Source organism: Hyperolius riggenbachi, chromosome 7 (genome assembly GCF_040937935.1).
Source record: "Hyperolius riggenbachi isolate aHypRig1 chromosome 7, aHypRig1.pri, whole genome shotgun sequence".
Taxonomy (NCBI): domain Eukaryota; kingdom Metazoa; phylum Chordata; class Amphibia; order Anura; family Hyperoliidae; genus Hyperolius; species Hyperolius riggenbachi.
The window spans coordinates 85,994,420-86,017,408 of record NC_090652.1 but is presented as its reverse complement, the minus strand read 5'-3'; the positions used below and the strand labels follow the sequence as shown (position 1 = coordinate 86,017,408).

Genomic DNA, 22,989 nt, shown 5'->3' with positions numbered 1-22,989 from the left:
TTTCTCTAAATACATACAGGGTGCATTTCTCTCTGTTTTTCCTTCTGTCTTGTGCAAGAGTTCAGGTCCACTTTAAGCTACAGAGTATGTTTATAGTATTCAAAATCTATTGGCCCCCATACTACATAGACGTGGTAAAATTGTACAGGGATTGGCCAGTTAAAATTGCATGTGTGTATGCACCCTTATATATTACAGCAATCCAGGACAACATGCCGTTATACAGGCCGTACATCTATTCGATAAAACAATCCAACACGTTTTGATCAATAATTCAATTTACCTTTTATTTAAACGGAATGGTCTATATTTTGTACAGATTAGCCCTCACCCCTCACTGACATGCAGAGTAACTAGCTTAGTACAAAGTCCCATGATTACTATAAATGCTTAAAGGACCACTATCGTGAAACATTGTAAAATTTTAAATACATACAGATAAAATGTACATTTCTCCCAACGTAAAAAGCACTAGAAATGACTTGTTTCCTATGTTTCTGTCCTTTAAAATAGGTAGTAATAATTTGACAGATCGAACAGGCTTTGGACTAATCCATCTTCTCAAAAAGGAGATTCTCAGTATTACCTTTATTCTTTACAAAAGCACTTCCTGGAAGGGATCTATACAAAGATGTCAGACAGGTTCCCTACTTATTTACACACTACTTTGGCAGTTGGACTGAGCAAGTGCAGTTCAGTAAGTGCTTTTCTAAATAAAGAAATAACTTAAAATCCACATGAGGAAATGGACTAGTCCAAAACCTGACAGATTTGTCACATTTTCACAACCTACTGTAAGTGACAGAAACAGGGGGAAAAAGTAATTTATAGTTCATTTTACTCTGGGAGAAAAAGTACATTTATATGCATGTATTTTAAATTATACAATTTTCCATTATGGTCGCCCTTTAAAGAAAAAAAAAAAAAGTGTTGTACGGGTTGGCGTAGGGCACGTTTACATAGAAGGATCCAAAACCTGCTCATTTTGCGTTGCAGATTACTCTGCACCCTTCAAGTGCGACACTTTCGATGTGAACTTTAGTATTACACATCCCCTGGCAGCCTGTCACTTCACTATAAACTGAATCTAGCTCCTGCGTCTCCTAATGTCATATTTCCACAATGCTGGGCCAAAAAGCACTGTGCATGCTGCTGTAACCCATAGCAACCAACTAGCATCCATCTTGCCTTGCCACTCTTAACTCACACATGTATAATGTGGTTGCTATGGGTTATAACGCTCTGCTAGCATTCCCGTGACCGTGTAAATTCCTGTTGCACAAAACCGTTGTTCACGATAGTATCGGGTGACAGTTTAGTTGGTATCGAATGGATGAGCAGAAATTTCTCTTCTATGGAAAGGGATGGAGTTAGAGATCTCATTGCAGAAACTACTGTGACAATTGGCCATGCTGGATCCTACACCGTAAAAAAAAAATTCAAACAGCATCAGGGAAAACCTATAGACTCACTAGACTTCCATCCATGAAAATTTTAACCTATCATTTCAGGTGATGAAAATGTAATGTGTGTAGGTAGTTTCAACACACTGTGGTGTCCTTGCCAATCCAACTCCAAAGTCCCCTCGTCACTACCAGTTAGACGCCCAACTGGCTGCTATGGCAACGCTAGCACATCCACTGGGCAAGTTTCCCATCCCCTCCTCTATAGAGAATTGACAGACAACAATTGCATAGTGTTACATCACTGATCACGGTCTAGGTGTCCTCCAATCAGAACGGCTCTGCACCAGCTGAGAGATCGGCGAAGAATGCGTCAAAATGGAAGAATTAGTGTTGATCAGGCGCAAATTGTCAGATTTCTGCCGCAGCGTTATTGATTAGCCTTCTTCTGAGAGGACCACACGTCTGTGAAGAGGAAAGAGATGTAAGGAAGGAAAGGGAAGATCTGGACTACATCCCAAACACGGAGCAAGAATGACAAAAGCTATCTGCTGGCATTGTGTATGGACAGACCCCCAGCATTTACCTAGCTCAGTTCCCTCCTACCCCTACATTACACAAATACAGGAGGTTTCTCAGTACAACTCCCCTAAACTGAAACTGGCAGTGACCAACGCTCTCATTTTCCTTTCATTTCTGGTGGTTTGACGTTTACGAGCTCTATCCACTGGCTTCATTAAAAGAAAATGGACCCTGAGCATTTTTCAGACATAAACGGTGAAAGGTAAAAAGAAAAGAAAAATAAACCGATGATGCGTACACACATCCAATTTTGATTGGCTAATGACTGGCTTTTTTTTTTTTTTTTTTACGAGAGCTGACAAACACAACCTGTTCATGGTATTCAAATTTGTTTGCCCTCATACTACAACATTGAGGTTTTAAAATTACCTAAAGCCTGGGACATGCCTTCCATTTTGATTGGTCAAAATGTACCCAGCATGAAGCCCCTACTGCAGGTCAATTTTCCCCTTGACAGCATTCAAGTATTTACATATCTACATTCTAACATCTACTCATCAGGTTTAAAGAGACACTGAAGCGGAAAAAAAAATTAGGATATAGTGAATTACTTATGTAGTACGGGTAATAATTACTAGAACATTAGTAGCAAAGAAAATATTCTCATATTTTTATTTTCAGTTAAATAGTTTTTTTTTTATAACATTGCATCATTCTCTAATATTTGCAGTTTATGCACAACTCAGCATTCTAAATGATTTTACAGAGCAGGCCAGTGAACTTTTGAACTGTCCTCTGGAGAGAAAAAGAAAATACAGTGACTGACAGTTGAGATAACAAGCTTCAGAGGACAGAGCTCTCTGCGACTTTGATAGTCATGGAGCTCAATGGCTCTTTTGCACAGATAACAACTGAAGTTTCTTAACTCTTCCTGCACTGGAAACAATATTAGACTTATGTCACTGCTCCTAATACACATACAAATCATTATATAATCTTTTTTTTTCACTTCAGTGTCTCTTTAAGGCCTGGGACCCACTAGGAGCAATCCTGCAATTCTCGCTGGACGCTGACTACTAGCAAAGCGCTGCAACAATGGAACCCTATGGGGGTGTTTCCACTCACAGCGTTAAATGCAGCATTTTGGGTGTGATCCTGTGGCGATCACATCAGTGACTGCAGAGCCAAATTGCAATAGCTCTGGGAATTGCAGCAAAATTCTGGCACTTTCGCAATTCGAGAAATTGTGGGCTCTTTGCAATAGAGCTCATAGTGGATCCCTATCCTAAAGGTGCACACACACACACACACACACACACACACACACACACACACACACACACACACACACACACACAGGAATTGATATGATTAATCGTGTGGCAGGTCAGGGCCGAGTGTTGTACAGATGCCTTGCTAGGATACAGCTGAACAACATGTTCTGTTGCTATGGAGGGCCAAGAAGGGATGATGGCATGGCACCCAATGGAGGCAAGCACAAAGGAAGGGGAACAATGTGCTTGCCTGAGATGATTCGGCACCCTGTAATAGTTACGATTATCAATAAGTGCTAGGTACCAAGATCGGAAAGGTTAAAACCTAAGGCCCCTTTACATCAGGAGGGTTAATGTTAAAGGGAACCTAACGCCCCTTTTACACTTGCTTTGCCCTGTTTTACCACAGGGTAACCCAACGACAATGCAAGGCAATGGGGCCTAGCACGCTTACTGCGTCGTAACAGAAGTGCCCAATTGGTCGCCAAGCCACTGCAAAGCCAACAGCATGGACTTCCGTGGCAGCGGGAATAATGTAAGCCAATGGATGACACAGCAATCCTATACTATAAAACCCCCATGTCGCTGCGTCCAGCGTTTGTCCCCATGTCCCTGTTATTTGCCTACTGCGCATGTGCACAGTAACGGACGCGGACAGCTGGATGGGACCGGGGAGTGAGGCGGGCAGGTGCGGGCATGTGCACTGGCGGCGGCAAAAAAAAAAAAAAAAAAAAAAGACTTAGAGCCTGTTGTTAAACGGGCTTGGGTCTATTAGTCCTATATAATGTGCAAGTGTCTCTGCGTCCCATCCCTTGCTTCCTGCGTGTGTCCTGTGTGTTGCGCTACTGCGCATGTGCAGGGAGGCACGAGAGACACAGAGGAGAGCTGAGGGAGGATGGGGCCAGAAGGAGCGGGCGTAGGCGCAGTGGAGTGGTGACTGACCTTGCCCATTTTTAAACGGGCTAGGGTCACTAGTTGTAAAAATGTTTGTTGTTGGTGCGGCACACTGGAGTACGATTGGGAAACCCCGGGAATCCCAGTGACATACTTCCTGCAGCGCTATGCATATGACCCCGTCAGCACACTCTGCCGCAGGGTCATATAAATGATGTTTTGTGTGTTAAGGTGCAAGGGGGGCAGAGCCTCACAAACCAGCCTAAGTGTAACAAAAGTGCCCAGTTTAACTTTTCTGGGGCTTCTTCCAGCCCACTGTAGTCCTTCAGGTCCCTTGCGGACATTCCAGCCTGATCCGTTCATCAGCTGTGCCCCTCCAAAAGCTGTCCGATTGAGCCAGTTACAGGCTAAAGAGCATGTGGGGCTCAGGCCGCTGCCACCCCAATCATGCTGTCATTGCTGGGAGTGTTTGGCATGCGCATAGTTGTCATTTTTATGAAAGGCACAAGCACAAAATGCTCCTGTCCACAGGAGCACGATCAAGGAGGCGCATTGCCTTAGGCCCTGCATGCAACTTTCTGAGGGGACAGTTGCTGAATGGATCAGACTGGATTGACAGAGGGACCAGAAGCACTACAGGGCACTAGAAGAAGCCCTAGGTAACTCGGATTATTCACTGCGCATACTTCAATCCCTGTAGAATCATAGAAAGCATATAGTGCCCAGTACTGTTTGTATCAGGCTAATGCTAACACCTCGTGACGCACACCTGGGGGTAGTGCCACCACCCTATAAAGGGAATGTAGGGAATGTAACAGGTCCCCCCTCTGTGCCCGCACTCACCGAAAGAGCGTCTTGCTCTATTGCATATCACACCATACTGCCTCGCCAGCCAAGGAGATTGAAGCAGATGATTAACACATATCCATTTATTAAAATACAGGCATCCAGCAGGCTTACAGTTCAATGGACACGAGTTCCGGCTCCACCGCGGATGATACAGAGCCACTCGCTCCTACTGCTTGTCCTGCTTCCGGGTGACGTCAATGCGCTCCTCCGACTCCGCCCCGACTCCACTCCGAGGGCGGAGTCGGAGGAGCGCATTGACGTCACCCGGAAGCAGGACAAGCAGTAGGAGCGAGTGGCTCTGTATCATCCGCGGTGGAGCCGGAACTCGTGTCCATTGAACTGTAAGCCTGCTGGATGCCTGTATTTTAATAAATGGATATTTGTTCATCATCTGCTTCAATCTCCTTGGCTGGCGAGGCAGTATGGTGTGATATGCAATAGAGCAAGACGCTCTTTCGGTGAGTGCGGGCACAGAGGGGGGACCTGTTACATTCCCTACATTCCCTTTATAGGGTGGTGGCACTACCCCCAGGTGTGCGTCACGAGGTGTTAGCATTAGCCTGATACAAACAGTACTGGGCACTATATGCTTTCTATGATTCTACAGGGATTGAAGTATGCGCAGTGAATAATCTGAGTATTGTTGATCGAGGTGGAGTGAACCTTTTTGTAATTGCGATCCCCTTACTTTGTGAGTGTGGTAATCCAGTGGAGCCCAGTATTTTTTAAGAAGATTTGGTAAGCCCTAGGTAACTGGAACTGGGCACCCTAGGTTTACTTTAAGGTCACAGTAGGAGGAGACATGGTTAGAAATATACATCATTAGGAGGGGCATATGGTAAATACAAGGAATGGGATCACTCGGGGCAGGGGATAGATTTAAACAATTACACACCAGGAATGTGTTAAAGTGAAAAAGTAAGTACTTAAGAAGAGGAAGTCTCTGGATCCTATAGAGGCTTCCCAGGTCCTCCTAACTCCTGCTGACGCTCGTCACGATCCTTCTTAAAATTGGGGCCATGCTCCTCTTCTGCACAGTAGCGCGGAGCCGCTGGTGGGCCTCCGGAGGCAGGCTTGGTTGTGCTCACGCAGCATAGTACGGCTGCACTAATGCTTAAAGAGGAGTGGGATCCTGATAAGATTTTCAACAAGCCCTTGCTGGAAATTTTTTTGGTGGGTCCACAAGTGGCAACGGGGGGAGGGGATGCCACGTGAAGAGAATCCAGAGGCTTCCCTCTCTTTAGGCAAGTAAGCACTCTCGTACCCAACGTCCACCTCTAGTTCACTTTAGCATTAAGGTTTAAGGATTGCTAAGGTTAGCTGAATGCTTGAAACACTGCCAAAATGTTGAGAAGCAGAGTATTCGTGGTTGTTTTACCGATGATCTGTACAGCATCAGGCCTTGAACCGTCACCCGAGGAATCAATTCCCAGTCCCAGAAGGCGACAGTGGCCTCTAGCATGCTGTTGCTTTAAATAAGTCAAAACCATACTTAAAAACCTAATCTAACCTACACCTGACATCCTCTAAACTAGAACATTATTGTTTTGATACAAGCCAACACGAAAGGTTGCTGATTGGCGATGTGGCTTTAGACAAATTTGCAACACAGAAACTATTAATGCACAGTGCGCCATAAAATGTGCTATCTTTATGTGACTGGAAAACAGTGACACTGCCTCCGCCCACACTGAGCTAATTATCAGAACACTCCATCAATTCCAAATAGTGCCAAGCTCTTCTTATCTGGATCTGCTGAGAGGCGATAACATGCAGCTGAGGGCTGCACAATTAATATACAAAGTCCAATTAAAAAGTGTGTAGAGCAGTGCTTTCCAGCAAACAGAGTGAATAATGTAATCAAGCAACGTACAAGACGGAATGACACGTCCATCAGGAGACTGCACAGGATGTTTTCAGGAACATGCTTACTGCAGCACGCTCTCTCAAAGCAGGATTCCCCAATGACCTTGCTGGGGTTTCCCCCAAGGACCTTGCTCGGGTAACCCTCTAGCGTGTGGGTGTACCAGGCAATAGGCTTGAGAAAGTAAACATCACTGTGCTATATTGGCTAGCCAAGTCCAGTCCTTCAATCACTGATGCTGAATGTGAAAAAGAGCTGCATGCACACAGTGCAATTTAGTAACAAAGATTCAACAACTAGCAATCAGGCAAAGAGAGAGAAAGAGAACCTGTCACCAAGAGGAACATGCTAACCCATGGCAAGGGGAAAAGGGAGACACAGAGGAAAAGAGAGAGAGAAGTGAGCGGAAAGGAGGTGAGAGAGAGGGAGAGAGACTGACTTGCTGTAGTGGGAAGACAGAGAAGAGGAAGCTCAGTGCCCATTATAAATAATCTCTTGTCATTGGTGGCATAGCAATGATAGGCTGTGACTGTGCCAGGGTACCAGCCCCTTTTTTGGTGCTGTAATGGTAATGATCACCTCCATATGTGCTCTGAATAGTAGTAATCATTAACAAACCACTACCTGCCCCCTGCTTACATCTTTCTCCCACACTGGCTGGTCTTGGAAAGCCACGTTTGGTCCTCTCTGATTTTTTTTAAATTGGGCACCTCACTTTTCAATCATTGCATTAGACCTCAGCTTACAGGTTTCGGTTTTATGGTTTGTAGTTGTATCTATAGAAGAGACTCTTTATTCAGGAGAGTAACCACCAGTGCCTCCACACCTCAGCAAAGACAGGTTTAATTCTTCTCACCCTCACATACAGTGGTTGCCTTAATTGGTGACCGAGTTGTGTGTACCTCAAACCCCCTTTTATTAACCTTGTACACTATAATGCCTTCAGTTTTGTCCCCTTTTCTTCTATTTTGTCCTCCCCAACAGGTTATACTACAAGAGAGAGAGTCCCACTCAGGGACAGGAAACAAAGAGGAGCATAAATACCGCCCCTACCTTTGGAGTTAAGACAGATAAATTCTCCCCGTAGTTATTTTATATGGGTTAAGCAGGCTATATGCTTAGCTTATACTTGTGGAGGAAAGACACCTTACAGACAGTGTTAAAGAGCTTTGCACTAGGGCAGTCTACTCCTTGTGGGCTGAATACGCTGTTGCTTCAATTGAACAGTTTTGATAAGCAGCCCTTATTGATTGGACATCCTGGCTGAGAAAAGTCCTGTCAGCAGTTGTCCCCAACTGAGATGTATCTGGTAAGTCTCTGTCAGGGAGGACAAAAAACAGTAGTTCATAATTACTCTGACTGGTAATTGGATTTCTATGAGTCCTCCATGACAGGGTAGAAATGTACAACCCCCACCACCACCGGATTAAGGGTAGGGTTGGTTTGTATAGCCCAAAGGTAATATTTTATGTACCAAGTGAAGTACCGTATGTGTAGGGGGTGGGATTCATGCTTCTCTGTGTGTCCGTTCCCGGAGTGGGAGGTGGGGCTCGCTCTCATAGTATGCCCTGTCATGGAGGACTAGAAATAGAAATCCAATAACCGGTAAGAGAAATTAACTTTTTCTTCCTTAAATAGACTTCCTCATCCCAGTCTACCAGGGAGCTACCATATTTTTCAGAATAGAAGACGCACTTTCCCCCCCCCCCAAAAAAAACTTGGGGGTGGGGGGGGGGGGGGGGAGTGGGTGCATCTTATATTCCAAAGGTATGAAAAAAGTTATGTAGAGTGTGCAGGGAAGCGATATTACCTGCTCCTGCCGATGCAATCCTCTCCCTCCGTCTCCTGGCAGCGCGTTTCTTGTCTTGTAGTCAGCGATATCCAGGGACACCGGCCGTCTGCCGCTATACAGTACCGGCAGGTTCTCCGTTCACCAAGTTAAATACACACTGTGTTTACAGTACACTAGCAGCGCACATGCGCCGGGGGTCATGCATGATGTCATGCGTGACCCCTGGCACACATACGTCTCAGTTTGTATGCAACTCGGTGGATGTAGGACTTGGTGGTACTGTATAGCGGCAGGATTCCCTGCATATCGCTGTCTACAAGACAAGAATAGCTGCCAGGACCCACAGCCAGAGGGAGAGAATTGCTGCAGTTGAAGGCAAGGAATGTGCTGCCAGGACCCGGAGCCAGAGGATCGCGGCTGCAGGAGCAGGTATAGTATTAAAGTGAAAGTGTAGTGTAGGTTAGTGAAGTGTAGCTTAGTTTATTTTAGTGTACTGTAGCGTAACGTTAGTGTAGTTTAGTTAAGTGTAGCTGAGTGTAGTGCATTGCCGTGTAGCTTAGTTGGTGGGCAGCAGGGAAAAGTGTAGTGTAACTGATAGTGGCAGCAGGGATAAGTGCAGTGCAGTGTAGATAGAGTAGCTAAGAGACAGTATTCATTTTTTTTGGGGGGGGGGGGGGGGGAAGAGAGTAAAAGGCCCATAAGACACCCCAGCACTATAGATGCACCTGGGTTTATTTTTTTCCTGATTTTTGCCCTCTAAAGCTAGATGAGTCTTATATTCTGAAAAATACGGTAATTGATTTGGAAAATATAGTTCTGCTTCATAATCTACACATGCAGGTAACTTCTCACACACTGGCAATGTAAAGCCTGCCTCAGGATGGCAATGGGGCACCTGGCTTGTCTTTCTGCCTCTCTAACTGTGACCCACTGGTAACATCACCTATAGGTGAGCAGAAGGAGCGGTACCCAGCGATGCCTGTAGATAATTGGGCGAGGTCATCCAGGATCCACCATCCATCACTAGGGTTGTGCCGGTCACATAGGCCGCTAATGGACTGGCCAAGAAGAGGGCTCCGTGGGCAATCTCAGTCTTATTTCCTGGACGCTGCAATGGAATCATATTGTATAGTCCAGCTGCTTCTGCCACTTGTCCACCTAGGAGCAGAAGGTAAAATTTACTTATATTCACCAGGAGTGACATATGTCCTTACATACCTCCATTAATGCCTCATTCCCATCATTAAAGCAAACCTGGGAGGTTTGCAATGCAGCGTTTTTGATATTTACCTAGGAGAGATGGGGGAGCCTCTAGGATCCTAAAGAGGCTTTTCCATGTTCCTACATCAAGCTGCTCCAGTGATGGGACCACTAAAGAGTGGCCTCCCTGCGTCTGCACAGCAGCACCATCCCACGCAGGCTCCGGTGGAAACAACCTAGCTGGATCAGGTCCGTGCTACTGCTAGTGCCATGTGCAAGCTGTCAACAAGTTTTTTGGGGGTCTCAGAGCTGGAACGGGCTTGTGGTGGAGGATGGGCAAACCTCTTTAGGATCCAGAGGTTCCCCCCCCCCCCCCCAAGGCAAGTACCTCGTAGGGGCACTTTTTTACCTTTAGATACATTTTACCCACTTTTCGTTCCAGCGTTTTACCCCTTAAGCTCCCTGACCAATTAGAAATTTCAGCTGTGGGATATGCCATCCATGCATATACACACACTCATACAAAGTGTAAGTGTGTGTGTGTGTGTGTGTGTGTGTGTGAGTGTGTGTAAGGGAGTGTGTGTAAGTGTGTGTGTGTGTAAGTGTGTGTGTGTGTAAGTGTGTTAGTGTGTGTGTAAGTGTGTGTGTGTGTGTGTGTAAGTGTGTGTGTGTGTGTAAGTGTGTGTGTGTGTGTAAGTGTGTGTGTGTGTGTGTGTGTGTGTAAGTGTGTGTGTGTGTAAGTGTGTGTAAGTGTGTGTGTGTGTGTGTGTGTGTGTGTAAGTGTGTGTGTGTGTGTGTAAGTGTGTGTGTGTGTGTGTGTGTGTAAGTGTGTGTGTGTGTGTAAGTGTGTGTGTGTGTGTGTGTGTGTAAGTGTGTGTGTGTAAGTGTGTGTGTGTAAGTGTGTGTGTGTAAGTGTGTGTGTGTGTGTGTGTGTGTGTGTGTGAGTGTAAGTGTGTGTGTCTTTAATGTACAGCATCATTTTCTAATCTGTGACCCCAAAGTTTAGCTTTAGAAACAGATACAGCGGATGTCTCTTACAAACATGAAGAACAGTGATGTCTCAGCAGCTGAAACACTTTATGAAGACTGTGCAGATGACAACACTTCTTTAACACTCACCTAATCGGCGCATTCCCTCTGTGCCAACGATGGGCCCAGGTGCCAGGCTAATAACCCGCACTTTACTAGGACCCCACTCCACTGCCAGGTGCCTGGTCATGGCATCTAAAGATAAAGGGCAAAAAAAAAAAAAAATTAGACTCTTCCTGATGGACTTTTGGAGTAATACTTTGTGTAATTCACAGGAGATATACCACAGGAACACTTTACAAATGCCGTATTCCTGCGGGGGGGTTGTACATTTCTCACCTATAGCAGCCTTAGCGCTGCCCGCATGCACCTGCAGCACTTGACCTTTGTAATCCAGGGTTGCTGAGATGTTTATGATGACACCACCGTGATCCTTTCAAAATAAAGAAAACAAGAATGATCCTAAATACACTGCAAAACAATGTGTGAAATAAGACTGCAGGAAATATGCATGAAAAAAACCATAATAACTATGGTAAGTTATGACTGGACTTGTATTCGCTGGATAGTGTACTGGTTAAGGTTCCGCCTCTGACACAGGAGACCAGTGTTCAAGTCTCGGCTCTTCCTGTTCAGTAAGCCATCACCTATTCAGTGAGGAGACCTTGGGCAAGACTCCCCAACACTGCTACTGCCTATAGAGCGCGTCCTAGTAGCTGCAGCTCTGGCACTGTGAGTCCGCCAGGAGAAAAGCGCAATATAAATGTTATTTGTCTTTATATAAAAGAAAGGTTGAGTGCTATGGTGAAAGTCCTTCTGTTTTAAGAAGGCAAATCACTCCAAGCATTGCTTTTTAGTAGGAGGGCTTTTCGGGTCTCTTTTATCCCTCTATACTTTCCTAGTGGTTTGGGTCACCCCGAGCTGCTTGGTTACTCTATGGTGAAAGTCATAAGCTTCAGTATTTGAAATGGATCTGAAGTGACCCCTAGTGGCTGTACAGAATCTAAACATGAATTGAGTCAGTTAATAATCTGGAGATGCATGAAAAAATTGAACTAAAGCTCACGACAAAGAAAGATGGACCACAGCGACGTCCCGCGACGACTAACTCTCCCTGATCCATCTTCCTGATGGCGGGTATGCGCGACGTCACGCGACAGGAGCAAAAGAGACTTCAAGCGATTGCGGTAATTTGCAAGGGAGTCCGCAAAGATCCGATCCACCGCGGCGGTCGTTATCTTAGCACGACGCACAATGACGTTTGTGTGATCGCACGCCATGTCATAAGATCGCAGAAATGACCACTCGTCGCTCAAAAAAGAAAATTGAAAGTCATAGGGAACATTGACAGAAAAGTTGCGAGGTGGATAACGGCCGTAGCCACCCTGGCGTTCTATTTCCCAAGGATTTCTGTGCAAAAAGTGGTTCAATTAATTTCCAACCAATTTTTTTTTTTTGCAATCAATTTTTTTTATATTAATATTCAACGAATAGGCTGCGCTGTCACAAATTCAATGTCCACCTCAATAGAAGTCCTTACAACACACCACTGGGATCGCTGTCACACTTTTCCAGTAAAAAGGTATATAAATGCTGCTGGACTGCGCTCTCCAATGCCAACTCGTAGCCACCTCAGACAACAGGTGGGTCTAGCGCTTAAAGTGTTATCCACAGGCACTTGATACTGTTTCTTCACCTTTTTCTTTAATGTTAAAATTTGCCTCCACATAAAAACATAAAAACACCAATAGTGTAATATTGCTAAACAATTGTAAGCCTCCCGCGCACTCAATGCACACTCACGTGATTTCCGCTTGTATAATGGCACATCACAGTTACAACAGCGAGGTCTGCTCAGCGAGCGGTGGTTGAGCGGCGTCCCGTCTCCCCGACCCTTTCCGCGGCGTTCCTCCTGCTATACCGTGCGTTTCCTAATCTGCTCAGCTGTTCCGGTAGCTACCTCAGGTGACTCTCAGCAGACGCGCTGGACGTGGCTACTCCTTCGAAATTGTGCTTTTGTGCCCACCAGCGTAAACACCCGATACCGCTATGTGAAATTTTGTTGATGCAACATGCAAATTTTTTTTTTTTGCATAAATGCCTACAGGGACATGAAAATTGAAATTCTAACTGAACTCATTACCTATTGTGAAGATATTTTTGCAAACTTGCACTAACCATAATTAGCTAGCACAGTGTGAGGTGCTGCGCTCTGTTATTCCGACACAGGCTGTACTTACACGGAAATAGTGTTCATACACTATCTTGCTAGCATTGAATGTTCCCATTGAGTCGATTTCATGGACAGTCTTGAAAGCATTGAAAGACAAGCTGCTGGCCGGACAGAGGAAATTCCCAGCAGCATCTGCAATACAGAGACAGGCACAGATAAACCTGAGGAAGCACTGCAAAGGTAGAAAAGTCAGATCTGTCACAATAGCATCAAATATCAAGCTGAACAGAATGAGGAGTTAAAGCCCTAGATAATGCTCGTGGATTTTTCATTTTTAGGAAGACCAAATAGGGCACTATGTTATTACTCACACAGTTTTTATGTTTGGTGCAACCGTGCCACAGAAATTCACTTTGGAAAAGTCAGTCACATGACCCGGAAACCTGTGCACAAAGTATAGAGCAGCCAGCAGAGTGGGAGTGTCTTCCCCTGCATGGTGCGAGCACACCTGACCATGCACCCTCCACCCCTCAATATTTGCCGATACCTTCCCTAGTCCCTTACTTCTCTCTGGGAGGAGTTTGGACAACGAATTGACTGCTATTCGATCCCAACTCAGGCAGACTATTAAAAAAAAATTAACAATGCAAAAATGGTTAAGTGTGCAACATTTTTTAATTTATGATATTCCTCAGTATATACACATTAATAAAACAGGAGTCTGAAACAAAGTTGCATTAGCGGGAAAAAACTTTGGAGAAAAAACAAAAAAATGTTCTCATGCTCATATTTTCACAAGCATTCTCATCTGTGCGAAAATGTGTTTTCACTTGGCGGTATAGTTTTCTGAGTATTCATTTGTTCAAAAAAAGTGAGATTATAATATAATGTAAACATATAATTAAAAGAACATTAGTAGCAAAGAAAAGTCTAATTTTTATTTTCAGTTATATTGCTTTTTTATTTTTTAATAACATTGCACCATTCTGTCATATTTGCAATTATAAACCACACTCTGTATTTTAAAACCTGAAACAGAGCAGAGCTAATGATCCTTTGACCTCCCCTGCAGTTAAACCTTATCTAAATATCTCTCTGTTTCTTTGATGTATATGTGCATCAGAAAATAGGATTGTCTTGCCCAGAGAGCTCAGAGAAGCTCTCTTGCATAGACAACTGAAGTTTAACACTTCCTGTACTGGAATCAATATTAGACTCTGTTCTTTGCTACTAATGTTCTATTTCTTAGCTGTACTACACATGCAATTCATTATATCAGAACTTTATTTTCACTTCAGATTCCCCATAACGGTACCATCCATGGCTATAGGAATTCGGGGGCTAGCTGCTGGAAACTGTAGCATGCCGTCCAGATTCGCTTTTGTGGAACTGCTGCAGATTCAAGCCGGCTCTGCCCTAGTGGAAACATGCCCTTAAAGAGACCCGGAACTGAAAATAAAAAGTCAAAATAAACAAACATACACAGATCATACTTACCTCACCTGTAGTCTACTCATCAATCTCTTTCTCCTCTCCCGAATCCTGTTTGTCCACTGTGATCAAGAGAATTCTCCGTCCTCCATTTTGAAAATGGCCATTACCCCATAACAGCTTCCTGGTCAGCACACTGTTAAACTGTAATATCGCCTACTTGAGCCATAGGGAAGCATGGACATTACCTTGCACATTCAGTTGTAACTGACGGTAGCTGGTAAATAACTGACAGCAACTGGTATATTTCAGTTCCGACAAAATATTGTCAGAACTGGAAGGGATCACTGTAAGAAGAAAATGGTGAGCTTCTGAGAGGAACTAACGGTGAGGTAAGTATGTCATATTCATTTGCAGGTACATCATGTGTTTATTTTAAATAATTTTACTCAGTTCAGGTTTCTTTTAAAGAGACACTGAAGCGGATTTTTTTTTTTGATATAATGAATTGGTTGTGTAGTACAGATAAGTACTAGAACATTAGTAGCAAAGAAAATATTCTCATATTTTTATTTTCAGTTATATAGTGTTATAACATTTGCATCATTCTCTAATATTTGCAGTTTACACACTACTCAGCATTCTAAATGATTTTTCAGAGCAGGCCAGTGAACTTTTGAACTGTCCTCTGCCGAGAAAAAGAAAATACAATGACTGACAGTTGAGATAACAAGCTTCAGAAGACAGAGCTCTCTGGGACTTTGAAAGTCGTGGAGCTCAATGGCTCTTTTGCATAGATAACAACTGGAGTTTTTTTAACTCTTCCTGTACTGGAAACAAAATTAGACTTATGTATCTGCTCCTATATCATAATTTTTTTCCGCTTCAGTGTCTCTTTAAAAGGAGCGACCAAGCATTTAAAAAAAAAATAAAAAAATCCACTTACCCGGGGCTTCCCCCAGCCCGTGCTCCTGTGCCCTTCGCGCAGCTCTGGTGGCTCCCGGTCTTCTCCGCTGGCGCAGGTCACGTGGTCTCTCCGACGTCATCAGGACGGTACTGCGCAGGCGCAGTAGTTCTGCGCAGGCGCAGTAGTTCTGCGCCTGCACAGTACCGTCCTAATGACGTCGGGGAAACCGCATGACCCGCGCCGCCGTGGAGCACAGAAGAAGCCGACCCGGAACCCAACCTGGCAAGGTCGGCTGGGCCAGTGGAGAAGACCGGGAGCCACCAGAGCTGCGGCGAGGGCACAGGGCGGCTGCCACGGGCTGGAGGAAGCCCCGGGGAGGTGGATCTTTTTTTTTTTTTTTTTTTTTTTTTTTTTTTTACCGCTTGGATGTATTCTTTAAGGTTATCAAGCCGTGGCTAATCTTTTAGAGCAGAGAGGAATTTCTGAGTTTTGTTTCATAACCTTGGCACAGGTAGCCAGCGATACTACTCTATATGTTGTTCTGAAGGGGTCAGACACCATGACATTTGCACTCCTGTGGACATGCTGTCTTTGATGATTCTGGAATGTTTCTTTTAAGGCTGCCGACCCCAAGCTTGGAACTAATTAGGAATTCGGAGGGATTGATTTCAGCTGAGACTGGTTTCTGAGGACATTTGGCAGGCAGCAATATGCTTCATTAGGGAAAGTAGTCAGGGCTTAGCCCATTTCCTTTGTTAGGTGTTTGTGTATTCATTTCATACACAGTCGGCTGATTGAATAGCCACTCCACCAGCAATGAGTGCACATTATTCTAATTGCGCCATTTTTTAATTTCATGCTTAACCTGACTTTAGCAGCATTTAGCCTAGAATTACATTTTGATAATAGATTGTAGAGTAACTGGAGCCTTAAAAAAAAAAAAAAAAAAAAAAAATCTTTTGCATTTATTCCTGAGTACAGTAACAGTGTGATACGCTTGCAGCTGTCCAAAATATGCTTTTAAAGCACCCCTAACCTGGTCATATATACTTTTAAAATTGTTTTATTGCTGGTGCTGTGACTATGTCACAGCACAGAGCACCACCATCCCTCCTCCAACGCCCCCTGTGGCCCCGTTCTGGCAATAATTACGAGCGGGGAGGAAATTACAGTTCTTCCTCCCCGCTATGCGTCCATAACTCCACCCCCTCCACCTGCCGCTTTAGTTCCATATCTGATTCATTGCACACAGCGCGCAGGGTAGCTGCGCTGTGTGTGGGCTTGTAGTTATTGAGGTTGGAAGGACATCCGACCTCAATTATCACAAGCCCGCACACAGCGCAGCTCCCTTGTGTGCAATGAATCAGATATGGAACTAAAACGACAGGTGGAGGGGGCGGAGTCATGGACGCACAGTTGATGCGCCCGGGGGATAGCTTGCAAATCGGCAATCTGTCCCGCTGGACACACACCTATCAGCTGAGGTGGTCGTTATCAGAGGGAGGATCCAGGGCCATGCAGAGGGTCCTTAAGTGGGGGGTGCTCAAATTTAAGAAAAGGGGCCTCGCCCCCTCCCCCCCCCCCCCCCCATGCACAGTAGTACCTACAAGTGGTGGAAGCCCCCCCCCAGCCCCCTTGCCCTGCACATCAAAAAAGTGTACAAATGAAGTTGTACAAACATGACAGTAATATACAAATATACAGAGTTTAATCAGGGATCACATTAGGTACAACCTAGGTACACACACACTGTACACACACACTGTACACACACACACACACACACACACTGTGCACACACACACACACACACACTGTACACACACACTGTACACACACACTGTACACATGTACACACACACACACACACACACTGTACACACACACTGTACACACACACTGTACACACACACTGTACACACACACTGTACACACACACCACTGTACACACACACACACACTGTACACACACACACACACTGTACACACACGCGCACACACACACACACTGTATACACACACACACAAAGTACCACAGTACACACACACACTGTACACACACACACTGTACACACACACTGTACACACACACACACACACACACACACAGTACACACACACACACAGTACACACACACACACTGTACACACACACAGTACACACACACACACACACACACACACACACACTGTACACATACACACACAGTATACACACACACACACAGTACACACACACACACACACTGTACACACACACACACACACTGTACACATACACACTGTACACATGCACACACACACACACACACAGTATACACACACACACACAGTATACACACACACACACAGTACACACACACACACACACACACACACACACACACACACACACACACACACACACACACACACACACACATTCTACACACACACCCTGTACACACACACTACATACACGCACACACTGTACACACACGCACACACTGTACACACACACACACACACACTCTACCAACCAGGCCAGCATCAAGTGAAAGTCAGGGTCCCAGTTCCACCCATAAGCAGTATGCGCCGGTGACTTTCTGGGGCAATTTGCGGAAGCTGCAGGCAGCGGAGGTATGTATAAATGTATTTTATCCCCCATTTCAGGTTTACTTTAAAATTAGCCCCCCTCCCCCCCCAAAAAAAAATAATTCACACTACCACCAGGTTTAAGCTAATGTCAGGGCCCCCCTCCTGCCTCTGGTCCCACCCACACCATATCGCTACCCTGCACCTCCCCTCCCCCCAAAAATAATCCCATAATCCCACTACCAACCACTGTGGCAAGTTAAAGTCAGATCCCCCCTACCACACCATAGACCTACCCTGCAAACATTTCACCCCCCCCAAGAACCAAATTACCAGCCTGCATCAAATCAAGATCAAGTGCGCCCTCCTGCTCCCAGAGTCCCACCGACACCAAGTTAAGTTAGGGCCCCCCTTTAACTCTGTCAGCTCCACTCCGTCCTTTCCATTCCAATCCCTCTTGTCCTGCAGTGCATACCCCTCTCTCTGCTCTGCCTGGCCCAATTCAAAGACTACTCACCACCGCACCAGTCACCACAATTCGCAGCAGGAACACTGTCTCGGACTTAGCCAGGCACTCTCCTCTCTTCCATAAGGCACGCTGTTGGCCCGGGTGGTGTCGCGGTCTGTCACTGTCAGTGACTCTCACATGTGCCTTGTGCTCTCTCCTCCTACTGACGTGACGTCATCGCCGCCGACGCTGGGCAAGTTTCTCCTTGAGCAGCCACGTCTCTACGTTGGGTTGGCGTTGCGTTGTTGCCATAGAAACACGCTGCACCGCCGGGGGTCTTTCTCAGTGGCACTTGCTAGTGGCTACTATGTTGCCCCCTGGCCCCTGGTTAGACCTGCAGAAACAGATCCACCCCGTGTCAGCGGCGGATGGCCACAGTAAGCACGCAGGCACATTTAGGGTCATTTTGCAGCACTGGAGGAGATCGTGGGAAAAGGGGCCAATGAGACTAACTTTCAAAAAGGGGGGGGTGCTGTAGCACCCCGAGCACCCCCCTGTGCACGTGCCTGGGAGGATCCATATGCTAGAGATGCAGAAGGTCAAAGAAGTCCTTCTTAAAAAGCTCAGTAAACAGTACAATCTCCCGAACAATTGATGATCCGATCATTGCAACTGATCCGAAAAGAACGTTTGGGCCCACAACAGAGGGGAAAATGATAAGCAATCTGATCAGACTAGTACAGGGGTGTCAAATTCAAAGTGGGACGAAAATGAACACTGGAACCAAGTCACGGTGGCAACCTCAATGTCTACTGGTCACCGTTCTCCCTTATTAAGTTCCCTGGTGTCTAATGGCTCCCATCCATCCCCCTTTACAGTTCCCCGGTGTCTAGTGGTCTTTCCTCCCTTATACAGTTCCCCGGTGTCTAGAGGTCTTCCTCCCTCCCGTATACAGTTCCCTAGTGTCTAGTGGCCCCTGCCCTCCCCTATACAGTTCCCTAGTGTTTAGCGATTTCCCCATACCTCCCCCATATGGTTTACCTGGTGATCTAGGGCTTCACCTCTAATATAGCTTCCCTGGTGGTCTAGTGGGTCAAACATAATGCAAAGTGGGGAAACAACTTGGGGGCCAAATTGAATGGCTCTGAGGGGCAGATTTGGCCCACGGGCCGGAGTTTGACATGTATGGACTAGTAGAAGTGATCCAAAACAGAACAATCAAAAGATTATCGATAGCACCATACCCGATCCATCGTAGGTTGAACGTTCAAGAGATTATATCATTAATGGGAACCTTATGACAGCTACTACGGAAAAGTACTTCTCCACTTGTAAAAGAATGCAGACTTCTTTCTTCCTGCTTAAATTTGGTGTTAATATGGGGGTAAAATCGATAGGTGCTGCAGATTAGCCACTGCTCTACCCATAAATCTCTTTAGGATACGGAGCGGATGTGTATTGAAATATGGGTGGGCCTTACATTCTACTCCAGGCTGGGTTTTTGTTTGGGGAAATAAGTTCTGTTTCCCAGCAGGCAGCAGATGGTCTGGGGCGAGTTAGGCCCCAGCACTGGGTAACCAGGAGAGACTTGGATACATGGGTGGCAGAGAGAGTCATTAAGCCCATGGATGGCGGCCTCTAGTAAGCCAGAGTGGGTGGCAGAGCTATGAAGCTGGTAGATAACAGACACTGATGAAAGCTTTGACAGTAGCAATCCGGCTTGGATGCATGCAGGCAATCACATCAGTGAAGCAGGGCAACCTGATTTATGGGTGGTTTACTGCGAACGTGCTTCATCAGTGCATGGGCCAAACACTGAGAAAAGTACATGATCTACCCAGCAATCAATTGGCTGACTTAGTGCGTTCACTACAACCCGGCCTCACCATTGGTAAGGGGGGGGGGGGGGGGTTATTAGCCTCCTACTGCTTCCCATAGTACAAAGGATCTTCCTATGAAACCTGGAGAGCCTCATCCTGGGAATACTTACTGTTTATAAGAATGTCTATCCTGGAGAAGGTCCTCAGGGCTTCCTCCACCGCACTAATCAGGGTCTGAGGCTGTCGTACATCTCCAACTAGTGCAAGGCATCGCCGGCCTGTTGCGGTTCTTAGTTTCTCAGCTGCCTGGAGAGATAAAAGCGTTTAGTACCGAGTCACACATCAGATTCCTTTTCTGGTCTGCGTAGACAGGTTATCGATTAAAGCTTTAATAGTCCAAGGTGCTCCTTGTGTTAGCAGCAGCTACCAGATTTTACTGCATGGCTATAGGCTGCCCTGCTTAGGCCTTTCTAAGCAACAGAAAGTTGTTACATGTTCTGCAGCTTCTCTTCCCCACAATACAAATTTAACTTTAAAGTGAACCAAGCACCATTTGTAGCACCCAGGGCATCTCAATAATACATTAAAAATGCATTCCAACAAGAAGGCATCAGGAATCAGGCTTGCAACAGTATCAGCCAACCGGCATATCAAAGGATAAGGACTGAACTTTACTGTTTTGCAGAGAGGTGCGCAGCAGAAACAACTTACATAAACCTCCGGGCGCCATCTTTCACACTTCCTGCAGCTCTCAGTTGCATCCATGTACGGCTCCTGGCGTGTCACCTGACCTAGATCGGATCACATGTATGGTTCAGCAGCCGTACACAGAGGATGCAGGAAAGCAGCTGGGAGCTGCAGGAAGAGTACAGGGTGGCGGCCAGAGGTTTTGTAAGGCCTGGTTCACATTAGCGTTTCAAGACAAAAGGATCCGGAGAGCGGATCCGGTCTCCGCTTCACTGGATCCGGATAGCTCTGTCCGCGGCCTGGTTCACATTAAAAACGGAAAGTTAAAACGGATCTGATCAATGATTGATCGGATCCGTTTTCACTCAATTTCGCCGGCAAATACATACCTAATCTTCTGTAGCAGTCGGCGGTAGAGGCTTCCTCTTTTTCCGCTGTGACTACACAGCGTGGAAGACGACGGAAGCCTCTACCGCCGTCTGCTACAGAAAATTAGGTATGTATAAACCATCCCTCACGCACCTGCCCGGCTGCTGCACCCTCCCCTCACCCTCCCATCGCTAGATTCGTGTCATCGCATGCTCCCATCCCCCGTGGATTAGTCAGTTTCTTCACTAGTGTGAAGAAAAGTTCCGTTTTCCATTGCCTCAATGCTGCAGTATTTTTTGTCCGGATCCGCTCTGCTGGGCAGAACGGTCCGGAAAAATAGGGCCTGCAGCAATTTTTAGACTTGGGGGACGGAACGTATCCGTACCAACGGACGCATGTGAATGGATCCATAGGTTAACATTGGATCCTTTACCATCCGTTCCGTTTGTACAGTATACGCTCCGGTTCCGATCCGCAAAAAACACTAATGTGAACCGTCCCGAATTCCTTTCTGTTGTGCACTGCTCTGTAGGAGGGAGATTAGTGTTGTTTTAGGTCCGGTTTCTTGACTTCTCAAGCAATCGGCATGCACATATATGATCCTGCATCAGGCAATCTGCATGTATTGGATATTAGGAGTATATTAGAATGTCTTACCTCGTTTAGCCGCTGCTGGTTCCTGCTGACAATCACTGTGTCGCAGCCATGCCTGGGATGGACAGGATATAGTGATTACCATAAAACCGCCAAAAAGCAGACAAGAGTATTAGGAATGGCAATGCTTAGGAGAACTCATGGAGAAACATGTGTTTAGTTTTCTGATTTGTAAGGCTCTGATTTGCTGGTCATAATCATACGTTAAACCAGGTCCATTCATCACAGCAAATCTGAACCTTATTAATCCAGCCTGGAACCCACTAGAGTGCTTTGTTGACCTTTTAGGGAGCGCTTTAAATTGCTAGCGATTTCCCTAAACACTCTTCCAACGTACATAAATGTAACAAATTCCACAGTAGCGATGAGCAAAATTGCAATCGCAGGACATGCAGCATTTTGGGAGCGTTTACGCTTCAATGTAAAGTATATAAGCGCTGGCAAATCGCTCATGAATCAATACACATAGTGATTTGTGTGTGATTCCAATTACTGCAAAAAAATTATAATAAAATTGAAAAGACCAATCTGAATTAAAATCCCTAATCACAAATCGCTAAACAATCGCTGGCAAAAAGCTTGCACTTTTTAGAATCACTACCAAAATCGCCAGAAAACGCTCATGAAATCACGTACAAAACGCTAGCGGTTGCGCTAGCGATTTGTAGTGGGTTCCAGGCCTGAATCAGCTGATCAAACTGATCACTTGCTTCTTCATGAGTTCTCCGAAGCATTTTCATCCCTAAAGAATATCAGGTAACTGGGAGAAAGCTTGAAAGAAAAAAAAATCAGGAAGAGTGACAGAGAAATAAGTGAGAATTTACCTCATGAATATTTCAGCTATGCGGAATCCAATCCCAGAACCCCCTCCGGTAATAAAGGCCACTCTGCCCCTGATTGAAAGAGAAACAGGTTATTACTCAGACAACAAAGCTCCAATACTCCACCATATCGAGAAGACATTGTGACCAAGGCCATGTCTCATGCGGAAACAATTAAGGTGACTATATCCGCTGTGTATGTTTGGGAAGATGAACCATGCATTGGCTCCTTTTGTTTTTTATTGACTCCAGTGCTAAATGTCCAGCCATGCATTCAG

The 22,989-nt window shown here is 45.6% G+C and overlaps 1 protein-coding gene across 2 annotated transcripts; it reads right to left on the bottom strand.

Moving 5' to 3' along the window:
• Positions 1-260: 260 nt before the first annotated feature.
• DECR2 (2,4-dienoyl-CoA reductase 2) lies at positions 261-22,778 on the bottom strand. 2 transcript variants are annotated; one of them, XM_068244219.1, is made up of 8 exons: positions 22,715-22,778; positions 21,894-21,945; positions 20,351-20,486; positions 13,068-13,192; positions 11,167-11,260; positions 10,918-11,022; positions 9,542-9,756; positions 261-1,868 (listed from the first exon to the last, which is right to left on the bottom strand). In XM_068244219.1, exons 1-7 carry the CDS (start codon positions 22,717-22,719, stop codon positions 9,542-9,544), a joined length of 732 nt encoding a protein of 243 aa, XP_068100320.1. In that variant the 5' UTR covers positions 22,720-22,778; the 3' UTR covers positions 261-1,868. The 2 variants fall into 2 exon arrangements, with proteins under 2 accessions (XP_068100320.1, XP_068100319.1); XM_068244218.1 differs by having other exon boundaries at positions 9,568-9,756.
• Positions 22,779-22,989: the final 211 nt, after the last annotated feature.

What these genes read in the sequence shown, in the direction of transcription:
- DECR2 (XM_068244218.1), bottom strand. An exon ending in ACCAGCAGCGGCTAAACGAG is followed by an intron (nt 20,487 to 21,893) that starts GTAAGACATTCT and finishes TTATCTCTCCAG; the next exon opens with GCAGCTGAGAAACTAAGAAC. An exon ending in TGTATGAACACTATTTCCGT is followed by an intron (nt 11,261 to 13,067) that starts GTAAGTACAGCC and finishes TTATTTTGAAAG; the next exon opens with GATCACGGTGGTGTCATCAT.